Raw genomic sequence first — 13193 nt, 5'->3', positions numbered from 1 at the left:
CTTACTTTGTGTGAGAAAGCGAGCACATGTAACGCATTGCCGCGGCTGTGCTACTATATACGTAGTTGACTGGGAAGGGACGGCTGCTAGAAGTCTACATTTCTCGCCGGCTCAAGAGTAAAGTCAGCAGCACAGGCCTAGAAGTGACCCGCTCATGCTCGTTCCCTCAAAAGTGCCACCAGATATTTTGCACACGTGTAAAAACCCTTACCTTCAGTTTTTAGATAAGTGCAAATGGACGGGGCATGAAATCTGTTCATCGTCCGTCTCACGAGAGAACTTGCCATTCGTGTACGGTGGCCACAGGTCCAGGAGATGGTGGACTTCTTTTGCCAGTACATCAAGGGTGACAAGATCGGCCTAATTGCCAACGCGCACCTCGCCTGGGCCGATATACTGGACAGCGGCATCAACTCGCACCGCTGCCGCGAACTGGCGCGCAAATGTGCCGTCAACCTTGACTTCGCCAAGTGCGGCGACCTCAAGGGCTTGCAGAACTCTGAGAAGCCACCCATGTACCCGGACTTCATGGAGAAGCTCGACACAAAGAACACCTACTGTTCGCGCAAGGTTCTTGGGCAGCTCTACCGAAATTGCAAAAAGGTATACTTCAGCATTTGCCAACTTGTGGCTCAGGGGACTGCAGTTACTCTAATGGCGAAGACGGCGGAATTGTACGAAAAACTCTGCTTGCGAGGATAGTGCAGTTTATAATGCACACGTCTCTTCCGTAACTCGTGCTTGCTCCTGGTTTGTGTTGTTTGGCGCTGCCTTTACTCCCTGACTGCTCACTCAGACTTTAGATCTCAGGGCCTCATCTGTGACTGTTCCAAGATGTTTAGGTTTCACGTTTTCAAATGAGCGACAGGAGTGCTGAAAGTACCGATGTTCGCTTCAAGGCTTGAATCTGCAAGGTCCCAGTTTGAAAACACTTGAGCAAGTTTGCATCAACCGGTAGCTTAGGGCCATTGGAGTCCTTGCATGAACCTGCCAGTCTTCATGTAGGTTCAATTTATAACATTTCATGAACTATGCCAGAGAAGTGAAGCTTCTGACATGAAGGTTATATGTTTTCATGGATGATTGCATGTCGATCATTACATAAGCAACTAATTGGTTGCGGCCATGCTTTTTACATTATGTTTAGCAATATATTTGACTGTCGGAACTGAATACGTTGCTCTATGTACATAGCACATAGTATGTACGTAGCACATGGCTGCTTCTGGCAATGTACTTTGTACATTTTGTTCACCGACAGCAGCGAATAGAACTGTAGCGTTTGTATTCGAGATGCTCAAGAAGTCCATTGAACTCTGGCGGCCTGTTTGGGTTTTTCGTTCTATGTATCATTGCTAGAGAGCCAACCATCAGGGTGCGATTAATGAGCTTCTATACGACATGCCAGTGTTGCTAGATACAAGCGTTTTGACTTGTTTAACCTGCCCTAGGTTGCTCTCTACCGACTACCTTTCAATATTATCACGGGGAAAATCTTGTAACTTGTCGCATCTAGCAGTAGTTCTGAGGACCCAGGACCAGTGCTCCTCGACTATCGGGGACCAAAGTAACTGGCCTGTCCTTCACGCCGAGGATCGACACCACGAGTGCACACGGCATGCGCGCTCGCATGAAGTGTGGCACGGTGGTGAACTTGAAAATGGAGGCCAGTTAACTTTTGTCCCCGATTGTATGTTCACGGATGCTGTTTGCATTGTTTACTCTTGATGTGCTGAATGCGTGCAACACACTGTTGTGTCGTCCTTGTGTGGTTCCAATGAACAGGTTGAACTGAGCACCGAGTGCCTTGAAGTGGTGGAAGACAGCCTTCCGGACCCCCGACTGCTGCTCGAGGGAAGAGAAAAGTTCCTGGTAGAAGCCACGTCCACCTATAAGCGGTATGCACTAATACCTCTGAACACTACTGTATACGAAGTGTGTTGCACTAAAGGAGTTGGAAGAAATTGCACCCTTTATCTTACTTAGGCCAATGTGCTCTAACTACTGTGGGACGAGAAAAGCGGCCATAAAACCATGGAAATCACTTGTCCTATTAGGCCTCTTGCAGTTAGTTGAAGCACAGACTGGTTTGAAGCCGTGGGTTGTGAATACTGTTTTTTCACTAGCGAGGCCTGTAAGGAATGAAAATAGCTCGTGGTGAAATATTACCCCAATTTAGTGCGCACAGTTCGATTTCATTGACAAGTTTTTGTTCTTTAACAGTCTCTACGGTAATCAAGTCTCTATGATAATACGAGGCACCAGCAGCTTCATACTAACCTTACCACAAGTGTTTCAACGAAGGGTGCTGAAAATTTTCAAAATGAAAACTTTATATACCATGGAGAGTGCACATCTTCCTGCAATGGGTTGATGAAGGTCTTAGGCATTCAACAATAAGCGCCTTCTTTTAGCCCCCGGCAGCAAACATGGCGTAACTCAATGGGGCTATATTATACTTGTAATATTGTGAAAACTGGAGAGTCCTGAGAGATTCTGCACGAACATAGTTATTATAGTGGCCGACTCTTCCTTCTCGCGGAAAAAGTCGGACCTGCAAAAATGCTTCGTGCGCTCACGCCAACTATTTCCGACAGCCGTAGAAAACCAATGGGATGCACCGAACGTCCAAAATTCTTTTGCTAATTTTTATTTTTTATCTCCATGTGGTTGCAGCCATCCAAACTAGGAGCATTTGTTCACAATTCCCGTGCTTACTTGCATCACTTGTACAGTTCAGTGACAGTACCTTATCCTTTTCGGTTGCTTGCATTAACGCCACAGTTCCGTGACAGTACTCATCATTTTTCATCAATTCCAACACCTGCACAGTTCATTGACAGTACACCATCATATTCAGTTTGTGTCACCTGCACTGTTCAGTTATAGTACCTCAACCTTTTTAGTGGCCTGCGTCACGTTCACAGTTCTTCACCTCAGTAAACATGGCACATACCCACGCGGGGAGATTGGCCAAGGTGTAGTGGCAGAAACAAAGAAATTTCCACAAAAGATTACGACAAAATTTTAGCACCAAGTGTGAATTTTGAATAATGTATCAATAAAAACGACGGAAGAATATTTAAAGTTATATAACAGACAGAATTTTTGTGAAAAAAGAAGAGCTCGAATAATATTAAAAGAATTAGCAAATCAACCTACCAGTTGCAATTCTGTATTTATGGAGAATCCTAAAAATTGAACCCAATGCAAATCCTTTGGCGCTAGCATCAAACGATAATAACTTTTGCAGAGATAATGGGAGCCCCTAACCTGGAGAAATGGACCTTCAGGTAAATCTTTTTCTGAAGTGCGAACTTTGGACAGTAGAGGAGAAAATGGTCTACAAATTCAACCTCCCCGCATTCGTCACATAGGTTTGTCGGTGTCAACCCACACCTGCATTGATATAAATTCAAACTGGGAATCCTGCACCGCAACCGCGTCATTGTTACTTACAGAGCATGGTTTTACATGAACGGACGTTCCAATTATATGCTAAGTGCTGATAATCAGTGTTATCTAGTAAGAGAAAATGTAACCTGGATGATATGTGTTAGAACCACTAAAACCTGGAAATCGCCAGCAGGCTGACATTCGAGACGTGTGTCAATGAGCCGTCAGGAGCCGACCTTGCTACGTAATCAGCCACCTCATTTGAATGAATACCTGCATGGCCAGGGACCCCGACAAAACAGACATCCTTCAAAGTGTATGGGACAAAAATCGCTGGAAACGGCTCAAAAAATCTTTTTTGAAGTTTCAAGGGAGACAAACTGACAAAAAATCAGCAAGGATATTAACGTGAGGCACACGACATGGAATTTTGTGCAGGCTCATTCGAAGATCCAAAAATTCTGCAAAGAATATAGGAATACAATCTGGGATGGGGACAGAATAGCTCCATGCCAAATCCTGTGAAAAGATGGCAACTGCAGCTTTTTGGCAGTTGACGGAGGCGTCGGCAGAAAGCACCGTATGATAGGGGCATTCCTATATGTGATCAGAGAAAAGACCGTTTTAAATGTTTGCGGGCATGTGTTTTGCATGAGATGGGAAAATGTGGTTGAAATGGAATTCCACTGCTGCCGGCGTGCCATCAACCCACTGCAAAGAACTGAGATCAAAAGCAATCGGTGTTAAAAGGTTCTGTGCTAACAATTTGTGGCTCTTGATACCGTGGCATTTGATACCGTGGCCAAGGCCGGCTGAGACACAAAAATAGGAGTGCTGACATTAGTCACCGGGTCTATCGACTTGAGGAAGGTACGCACCGTGAATATTTGAAAGCGGGAATTTAGATCAGGGATACGAGCTTCCAGATAAAGCAGGGCATTTGAAAACTGATTTTGGGAGACCAAGGCAGAGACGTAGGGCTCGTCTTTCCAGTGAGATTAAGGGTTGAATCTTGTAATTTGCGCTACCAGAGGACAGAATGCAACCAAATTCAAGTATAGGTCTTAAGTAGGCTTTGTATAGTAACAATAATGTGTCGCGGCACATCCCAAGTTTTTTATTGGCGATTCTTGTCAGCCGACCTGGAGCGCGTTCTCCTTTAAACACATTGCTCTTTATATGAAGGCTCCAATCTAATGCTGGGTGATATTAACACCTTGATATTTTACGGATTCCACTTGTGGAATCTGGTTAGAGCGATGGACTAATGAAATGTGCAAAGGCGTGTCTGGAGGAAATACCAAAACGCTGCATTTGTCTACATTCAGAGATAAATTACTACCCTGCAACCATACTCCAAGAGCATCCAAATATCCCTGCAGAATCTGGTAATGGAATGGATATCCCTGGACGAGGCGGAAAAAGCTATGTGAGCTGCATACACAAAAACTGTTATATCAGGACGAATGGGGATGCCACTGAGCAAAATATTAAAAAGCAGCGGGGATAGCACCGATCCTTGCGGCACACCTGTTCATTGATAATATGTATTAGAACATAGGGGTAGTGCAATAAAATATCTGTCTTTGAGCAATTCAGATATCCGCGCATAAATGCAGGTTGTAGGATGTTACTGAGCAAGTCTGTTGAGCAAAAAAGTGTTTTCTACACTGTCATAGACCTTTGCTACATTAAGAGTGACCAAAGCTGAAACTTCTCTTCTGCGTAGCAAAAGCCGAATTCTGCTCTCTAGATCCACATGCACGGACCATGTAGAGCGTCCGCGGCGAAAGCCAATCTGGGCTGAGCTGAGACCGTTGACGTCATGAACGTTTTGTGAAGCGACTGTGCACTGTTCTTTCTATTAATTTGACTAAATTTGAAGTCAGCTCAATTGGCCAAATATTATCTAAGACGTATCCTTTTCCTGCATGTTTCATCAATAAAATAATTTTCGCTGTCTTCCAAATGCTTGGAATCCATGCATTTTCCAACGAAGCGTTGACCATATCTAAGAGGTCGCTTGTAAAATCTTGGGCTAAAATTTTAATCGTACCAACAGTGACACCATCTGGTCCAGGAGGTGCAGGATGCAACATTGCCAATACTGAGAGGAGCTCTGATGCATCAACCTCGGTATAATCCGAAGAGGGTGAGATTGTGCACAAAGGGACGTTTCTCTGCATCTGGAAGCGTAACGCCAATCCCTGAGCAATGCACTCCAGGGTTTCCTACGCTTTTTGTGGAGATAACACTGTTGAACTAGTGAAGAGAGAGACTGCAGAACTCTTTTTATGTGCCATGAATCGATACAGGGCCTTCTGATTGCGAGGATTTGAAAGATATATGTTTAAATTTTGGTTATACTTCTCCTTGGTTTCTGCAGTTGTTCTTTTGAAAGATGCAGAGAAGAATTTGTTATTTAACCAGTTAGCTGGACTCTGGTTGCAGGATAGCCTCTTCCAGGCCGCTTTTCTGCGACGATAGGCCTTCTCACATTCTTCTGTCCACCAAGGAGACGGCTGTTTTTTAGAGACTGCTGCGGGTACAGCGAATATTGAGGGGTCTACTGCATTTTGCAAAAATGAAACCGTCTGCTGAGCTCTGTTTTCTCGGCTTGTACTAACTATAGAGGCAAATGAGGCAGACATCTGATTTTTATAAATATGGTGGTTCACAAATTTATGGGTTACACAACAAGCTTTAAGTGGAGATAACCGGATAGTGAATGTTATAGGAAGGTGATCACTATATGTACCCGAATTTTCTGTCGGCCAGTCAGTCACCTCTAGCCTACCTGCTGATAATGTTAAGTCAATGGTTGAGCGAGCAACCCCTTGCATAAAGGTTATTTCTCTAGAATTGCAGCAGCATACAGAATTTGCAGACAGCCACGACCAGAGAAGCTTGCCACAGTAATCAGTACGACTTCCCAGTCACTATGGTGAGAATTAAAATCTCCTGCGATGACTGCACTGCTTGTGCCAGTCACCAAGCTGTCTAAAGAGTCTGTCCTGTGTGCACCTAAAGGGAAATAGACGTTAGCAATTGTAATATCGGCACAATGCATAAATGAAATTTTGATCTCTAAAAGCTCATAGTCAGGGAGAAGAATTTTCTTATAGATGCCTGATGACATAAATGTTTAGCTAGCATGGTTACCAATCCGTCTCCCCTGCCAACTTTTCGATTTGACCTCAAAACTCGAAAGTTTCTCATTTCAAATGATTCACAAGGTGATAACCAAGTTTCTTGTAAAAGCACAATATCAGGTTTATGTTTGTGAATAAGTATTTCTAGATCTGGAAGAGAAGACAATACAGATCGGCAATTCCTTTGTAACACTTTGGTACCTGCCATGATTACTGACCAATTGAAGAGGCAGAAACCGCCTCTTTAAGGATATCAACATGGGGAAGAAGTTTGGGTGGTCCTTTTTTAGGTTTCATCTGTGGAGATCTAGAATTAGATGGTGACGAGGAAGAACGGCTCTTGTGCATAGGGCACGACATTTCGACATCTGTGTGCAGATGTCTGTGCGACAGAGATGTTAGGTGGGACCTGGGGAGCATCAGGAGGTGATGTTGAGCGGCCGGCACTAGCTGCACAAGCTGAAACAGATGCAGACGTTGCTAGCAGGACGGATGTTGATGGTGACACGGATTGGACTGCAACAAACTGAGCCGACACCTCAGAAAAAGTGCTCAGCATTCGCTCAACCACATTATTAAGGGCTTTTTCCACTGCGGTCACAGTTGAGGCAGTCAAGTTGGACTCAATGTCCCCAACAGAAGCGCGCACGACTAGCGTATAAGTCTTTTGTCCTGCTAAGAGCAGCATAAGCATCGGCTCTTGAGCACCGCTTCTCTTTGATAATGTCCAACAAGCTACGCTCTTCACTACGTTTTGTGCAGTCGGCATCATCAGCTAGATAATGTTGCTGCAGAGGCAGCAATGAGGCTGCTCTGAGGTGCAATTATCAGCAGAATGACCTTCTCCACATAAATGCCAGGGGGTCTCTGACTTGCATGCTTTGCCACTATGCCCGAACCGACAGCAGTTGGTGCATTGTAGAGGGCGGGGTTCTAGAGGGGCCACAAGGTAAACAATCGGCCAGATTTTTAGTTCAGTAGGGCAGGGAGAGCCAGCAAAAGTTGTTACTACAGACTCAGCAGCAGCACGCGAGCCATTTACTTCTCTACTACAATGGTAGACTCAGAGGACCTCAAGTCCTGCATCCTGAAATTCTTCTAGAATTTCTTGCGGGGATGGTGCTGGGTCGACACCACGTACGATAGGCTTGACACATGCAAGCTGTTCGGCAATGAATGCTTTCACCAGCAACGAGCTGAAAATTTTGCACTGAAGCAAGTCAGCAACACAAGCGATGCCTGAGGACTTGCAAACAATGCCTCAACGGCCAAATGGACGCATTTCAGAGATCGGCAGATAATGGGCTGTCAATGATCTTAGCTCCTGTTGACTTAGTTTGGGGGTTTTCATTTTGTTTGCACCCTCACCGATTGGGGCGCGAGCCACGGGAATTGCGTCAATGCCATTTTGTGGAAGGACTTAAGCGGCACGCTTTGGGCTGGCAAGCTGGCAAACCAAGCTGCCAACCCTTCACCTGGGGAGGTCAACGACATCTCTCAGCAAAACACACCGTCAGGTTCACATGAACTGCGCTGTAACCTACGCCTTAGCCAAAATCCCCAACGTAGTACGGGCTCACCAATGATGAACAAGCCGGAACCACCAGGAGAACCAGAGAACAGCAGCTGCTAGCAAAACACATCAGCCTAGCAAACTTCTTCCTCCCCGTTTCCAGTCACAAATCACAGTTCAGTGACAGTGCTTCATCCTTTTCCGTTGCTCCAGGTATGCTAAGAAGATTCGGGCACTGCTGAAGTCGTACCGCATCGAAAGTGAAAGCGAGGCCCTCTCCGGGGCTGTGTCCAATCTCAGCAAATATATGAAGGAGAACGACCCTACGGACATGGCCATGGTGCTCGAGAGCCAGGTCGAGCATGTGGTGCGCCGAACGCGCGAGGAGTTTTTCTCTGAGCAGCTCGACGAGGCTCACGAGAACCTTAAGGCCTCCGCCTGGTACCAGGTGAGGCGTACAGCGCTTTCAATCTGGTATTAAGCTGTGCTATTGTCAGTGCATATTGAGGGAATCTGGGCGTTCGAACAAACGAGCCGAAAACAAATATGGCTCATCAACGCAACGATAAATGCAGCCGCTTTATTATCTTGATAACAGTGTCGTAGTCGTGTTGCTTTCTTTGTCCTTCACTTTGTTATTTAGCCGTATGTGGAACTTAATGGCCGAAATAGCATCTCGGGGAGGAATACCAGCATCCGCAGATTTAATGCGGATGGTGAAGCGCGTGGCTTGGAGGACTGACCCCAGTGCCATGGACCGTTGGCTGTTATGTCTGAGACCATGTTGCACGGTGTGTTTGCGGCGGCTGACGATAACGGGTGGCCATAGGATGGCCTGCCGTCGCTATCGTCGTTAACGGTGCTGATGTCACTCGAAGCGACATGCTCGATAAATCGTGTTAAGCTTGCAGGCGGCGTCACAATGCAAAATAGGCGGTGATAGATCTGTATTACTAATTAACTTTCATTTGCGGTCGAGTGTGCGTATCTGCGTGTGCAAAAGGAGCCGCTGTCACATCACGCCTCTAAAGGTGAAGGTTCAGTGTCTCCACAAAGTATTCAGCGACTTCTGAAGACATTTCACTGCAATGTATGTTTTGCCAAAGGTCCATGGTCTCGCTTCGGCGTGCTTCGTTCGACGCGACTGCACACTCAACACCTTACGGCGACTAGTTTAAGGCTAACACCTTGTGGAAGACAAATTGTAAAAGTATTATGCCGGGTTGGGGAGCAGGTGACGTACGAGCTTCAGTCCTCCGAAGGTGGCATCCAGAGCTTCCCCTGGGTGGTGTCCGATGTGCTCATGCGCATCGTGGTCAACACGTCCTCTTGCCTCCCCGTGCCGGCATTGCGCAACAGTTTCAGCCAACGACTCGGGGCGCTGCTGCTTGGCGTGGCGCACCCTGGTGGCGGTGACCAGGACGGCGCACAGCACGGCGACACGCAGGTGCTGACCAACTTGCTCAGGCTCATGTACGACTGGATTGACTCCAGTCGTGAGTTCCTCTTCATCAAGGACGCAGAGGAGTTGGGCCTCTACAAGAATATCATGCGCGAGGCCTGTGTCAAGGTGCGTGGCGCCAGCAAAAGAACTGCGTTGGGTGGATTTCTTGGGCTACGAGACCACAGAGTAGACCTCTAAAGCTAGAGGGCTGGGCTCCTTTATGTGCTTCGTGCATAAGGCTCTTCTCTGCATCTCGCTGTTTCCTGGCTAGAGTTCGCCATCCAACGGCCGTAATAAGCAGGATAGAGGCAGCAATGTGGTTCGCCTGCTGGAACAAAACTCTGTGTTTTTTAAACAGAAACGTGGCATACAGCTACATGTGGCAGCTTTGAAAGGAGGTGCCATGCGCTGTTGTATTGGAAGCTTGCGAAGTGCTGGCGTTTTGTCTCGTGTTCTGACCTCACAGCTGCGTCGACGGTCTACCAGGATGATGATGACCTTGTAACTCGGCATAAGCACCAATTTGTGTTGATTGTGTGGCATGACTATAAAGTTTTAACATAGCACCTACGTACTGTGCATGTACCGGATAAGCTGCGCTTGGCCAGCGGTAAAGTAGACGCACCTGCATTAGATAACCGGCTGGTACGATCATAACTGAGATAGTATGTCTCCGCTGTCATAACTGAGTAATAACGAACAGTCATGCTACACTGACGATTTCTCCTGCCTTATGTTCGGCTTTTTTCAAACAAATGGGAAATGCGCACGATCGGGCACTTAACTGAGATTGAGGTTTATTTTAATGAAAGTCCCGAGAGCTTAAGTAGGTTTAGAGGGTATTTACAAGCTCCTTCAAGACATTTCGCACGCTCCCATTGCGAAGCGAAGGCGACTCTATGTGTTAACACAGTAAGGGAATGTCATCGCTCTACCCAGAAAAACGTATTCAAAAATAAATGCACTTAAGGATTGTGTGCCATCCTCAGCGTGGGGGAGTTATCGGGGAGTTATCACTATTCACCTCCCATTGCAGGTGTCCCGCTTTCTCTCGAGGGACATGCCGCCACACAAGCTGGTGATCCTGTGCCTGCGCTTTGCGTGCGCATGGTGCCTCAAGATCTTTCAGGGCGGAAGCGACGGGGAGGTCATCTCCAAGGAGTGCCGGCGCCGTTACCGGCTGGGACACCTGGCCCTGATCACGCTCAACCGACTTTCCATGTCCGGCAACCTGGCCTACCTGCGCAGGGCACCCGAGGGGTGCCCCTCCACAGAGCTGATCAGGTATATTTCACACCTTTCTTCTAAACTGGAGTGACGTCGCTTGAAGAAAAGAATGAATCCAGTGACGTCAAGGTGCATTTGCCCCTAACGCTGTGACGTTACCGAACTCGCCTGTAAAACCTGTAAACAACCAGTGTTTGGTGCTTGCCGGCGTCGCCGACATCATCAGGAATGCATCTGTCCGGGTTGGCCGGGCAATCCTGACATCGAGGTGCACTTAAGCCTCAGAAGGAGACCAAAACTGCCTGTACAAAATCGTTTGCAAATAATTATTGACCCTGCGTACTGGTGTCTCGAGCTCATTGTCATGATTACTAGGCCCGTAGACCTTTTTCAAGGCAAGGAAACTGACACAGAATTTTTCTGTTTCCGTTTAAAGGGAAAAACAATCAAAATACGCAGCAGACAGCTTTTACTGAGAAAGTTAACAAAAACAGCCACTGCATGTTTCGCAAATCCAACCTGCGAATTTACAGCTTTTCTAAAGCACCCTTACTCACAGTGCATCGATATTTGTATTCACCGCAGTATCCCGAAATACGTTAATTGCATTCCGCCAACCTGTTGGCTGTCCCCCCAGGATTTACATCAACCGGGAAGACGAAGAATTCTTCCAAATCCTGCTGCGCTACGAGGACATCCTGACGAAGATCATGAAGGACTGGTGTGGCGTTCAGGACATCCAGTGCGATCTCAAGACGGACAGCATGGACGAGTGGTTTCTCCAGCTAATGGTCACCGGGAGCCGCTGGGCACTGGAGCGCCTCAAGGAGATCGTTGTCTACCCGTCTTTCCGCGAGGTGCTGTTGCTCGCATTCGAGCGGGAGAAGAACGCCATCGCTGGAACACTACAGTGATTACCTTAATGCTTTTACTTTAATTTATGCTTTTACTTTAAGCTGAGGCTTTCCACAGGCAGAAGAATTTTTCTGTAAGGTGTCTAGGTTGGCAGCCCCCTAGCTAGGCATTGACTGGTTGGGGAAGCTTCTTGAAAGCAGCAGACTTTCCCACTGTCCCTTTGGATTTGATTTTACTGTTGCTTTTTTTTGCTGTGCTGCTGCATGGGTTTCTGTTGTGTGGAGGCATGCGGGTTGTTGATGGATGCATGGTTCTTGTAGAGGGTGGAGTAGGGAGGTCTTTGGCACTTCTTGAGGCTTCACATAGAGAAAATTTCTTGTCTTCACACAGATAACGCTTCCCTTAGTGCTATTTTAGCAATTTTTTTTTACTTGGCAATGCCAACTTCCTGGAAACGCCAATAAATGGCTACAGCGACACGGCATGTGTCCTTTCCACAGGCTTTTTTAAAAATCTGAGCATAGTGACAGAATCCTTCGCGTGATTGAGTATCTTGGATCATCCACCGGTCACCCAGGATGCAGTGAATGTGTTAAAGCATCATTTTGGGAGTTTTCTCTAATTCTATAGCCAATATATTAGCATATAAAATTTATTTATCTATTTATTTATTTATTTCAATACCTTCAAGGGCCCTGGGGGCATTACAGAAGGAGTGGAGTGCATTAATAATATATTTATAATCATAACACAGGAATTTCACCAATTCAGCGGCAATACAGGAATTGCGGCAAAACAGCGGCAATTTTATTTCAAGTTTATTTCATAGTTTGCAGTGACAATTTATACTGTTGAAATGTATAGCACTAGTAAGTTGCATTTTCCCTTTCTCGAGTGGACTGCTGATGTGCCTTCCAGAGGAGAATGCCGAAGCGTACTGCAAAGAAATTGAGCAGCAGGAGGGATACCCAACGCGGATCATAGGTGATGTGGTTGAAGGGGAGCGGGTAGCAAGGCTGACGGACTCTGGACACGTGCTCGAAGTGCCTTCAGCCGAAAAGGAGTCCGAGCTGTGGCAACACAGGCTTGGGAATAGGGGACAGGGAAAGAATTGGTTGTGAAGGTTTCCAGCCTTGCAAGGAGTTCTGAATGAGTGACCTATGAAGCTTGTACTGATGGGGTACCTTACGGCTGTCATATGCGACTACGAATGCCACATACACGAGTGCCGACAGCTTTGCTCTTATGCTGCATGCCACTGGAATGAACATGAGCTAAATGGGCTCCAAACAAACATTTTTTGTTGTGTTTGTAATACTTTATGTACTTTATGAGCACACCGATATTTTCGTTAGTCATGAAACATAGTCTTGTACAAATGTTCGTTATGTAAAATATTTGCCCCTTATTTCATATAGTGGTGTTGGTTTGTTCAGTTAAGAGTCTGGCTGTTCCCTGGAGAGACGTTTATGAATCTGCGCTGACCAAAGATAACGGTGGTGTGGAGGATGGTTTGTCTCCCGTGGGCATCCCCCACAGTCTGCCATTGCTTAAGCCTGTTCAGACATTCACCATGCATTGGGAATAAAAATATTTTGCAAGCGTT

The 13193-nt window shown here is 46.4% G+C and overlaps 1 protein-coding gene across 1 annotated transcript in view; it reads left to right on the top strand.

Moving 5' to 3' along the window:
* The window catches only part of LOC144112820 (uncharacterized), a 17997-nt gene extending 4804 nt beyond the window's left edge, over window positions 1-13193 (top strand). Inside the window, exons 7-12 of the mRNA XM_077645635.1 lie at window positions 307-603; window positions 1786-1898; window positions 8275-8509; window positions 9296-9631; window positions 10542-10789; window positions 11370-13193. Of these exons, the coding sequence (XP_077501761.1) occupies window positions 307-603; window positions 1786-1898; window positions 8275-8509; window positions 9296-9631; window positions 10542-10789; window positions 11370-11646 (1506 nt within the window). The 3' untranslated portion in view covers window positions 11647-13193. The remainder of the gene's footprint in view (window positions 1-306; window positions 604-1785; window positions 1899-8274; window positions 8510-9295; window positions 9632-10541; window positions 10790-11369) is intronic.

The sequence above is a fragment of the Amblyomma americanum genome, chromosome 1 (genome assembly GCF_052857255.1).
Source record: "Amblyomma americanum isolate KBUSLIRL-KWMA chromosome 1, ASM5285725v1, whole genome shotgun sequence".
NCBI lineage: Eukaryota > Metazoa > Arthropoda > Arachnida > Ixodida > Ixodidae > Amblyomma > Amblyomma americanum.
Note: the sequence above shows the minus strand (reverse complement) of the source record. Positions and strands in the feature narration are given on the sequence as shown.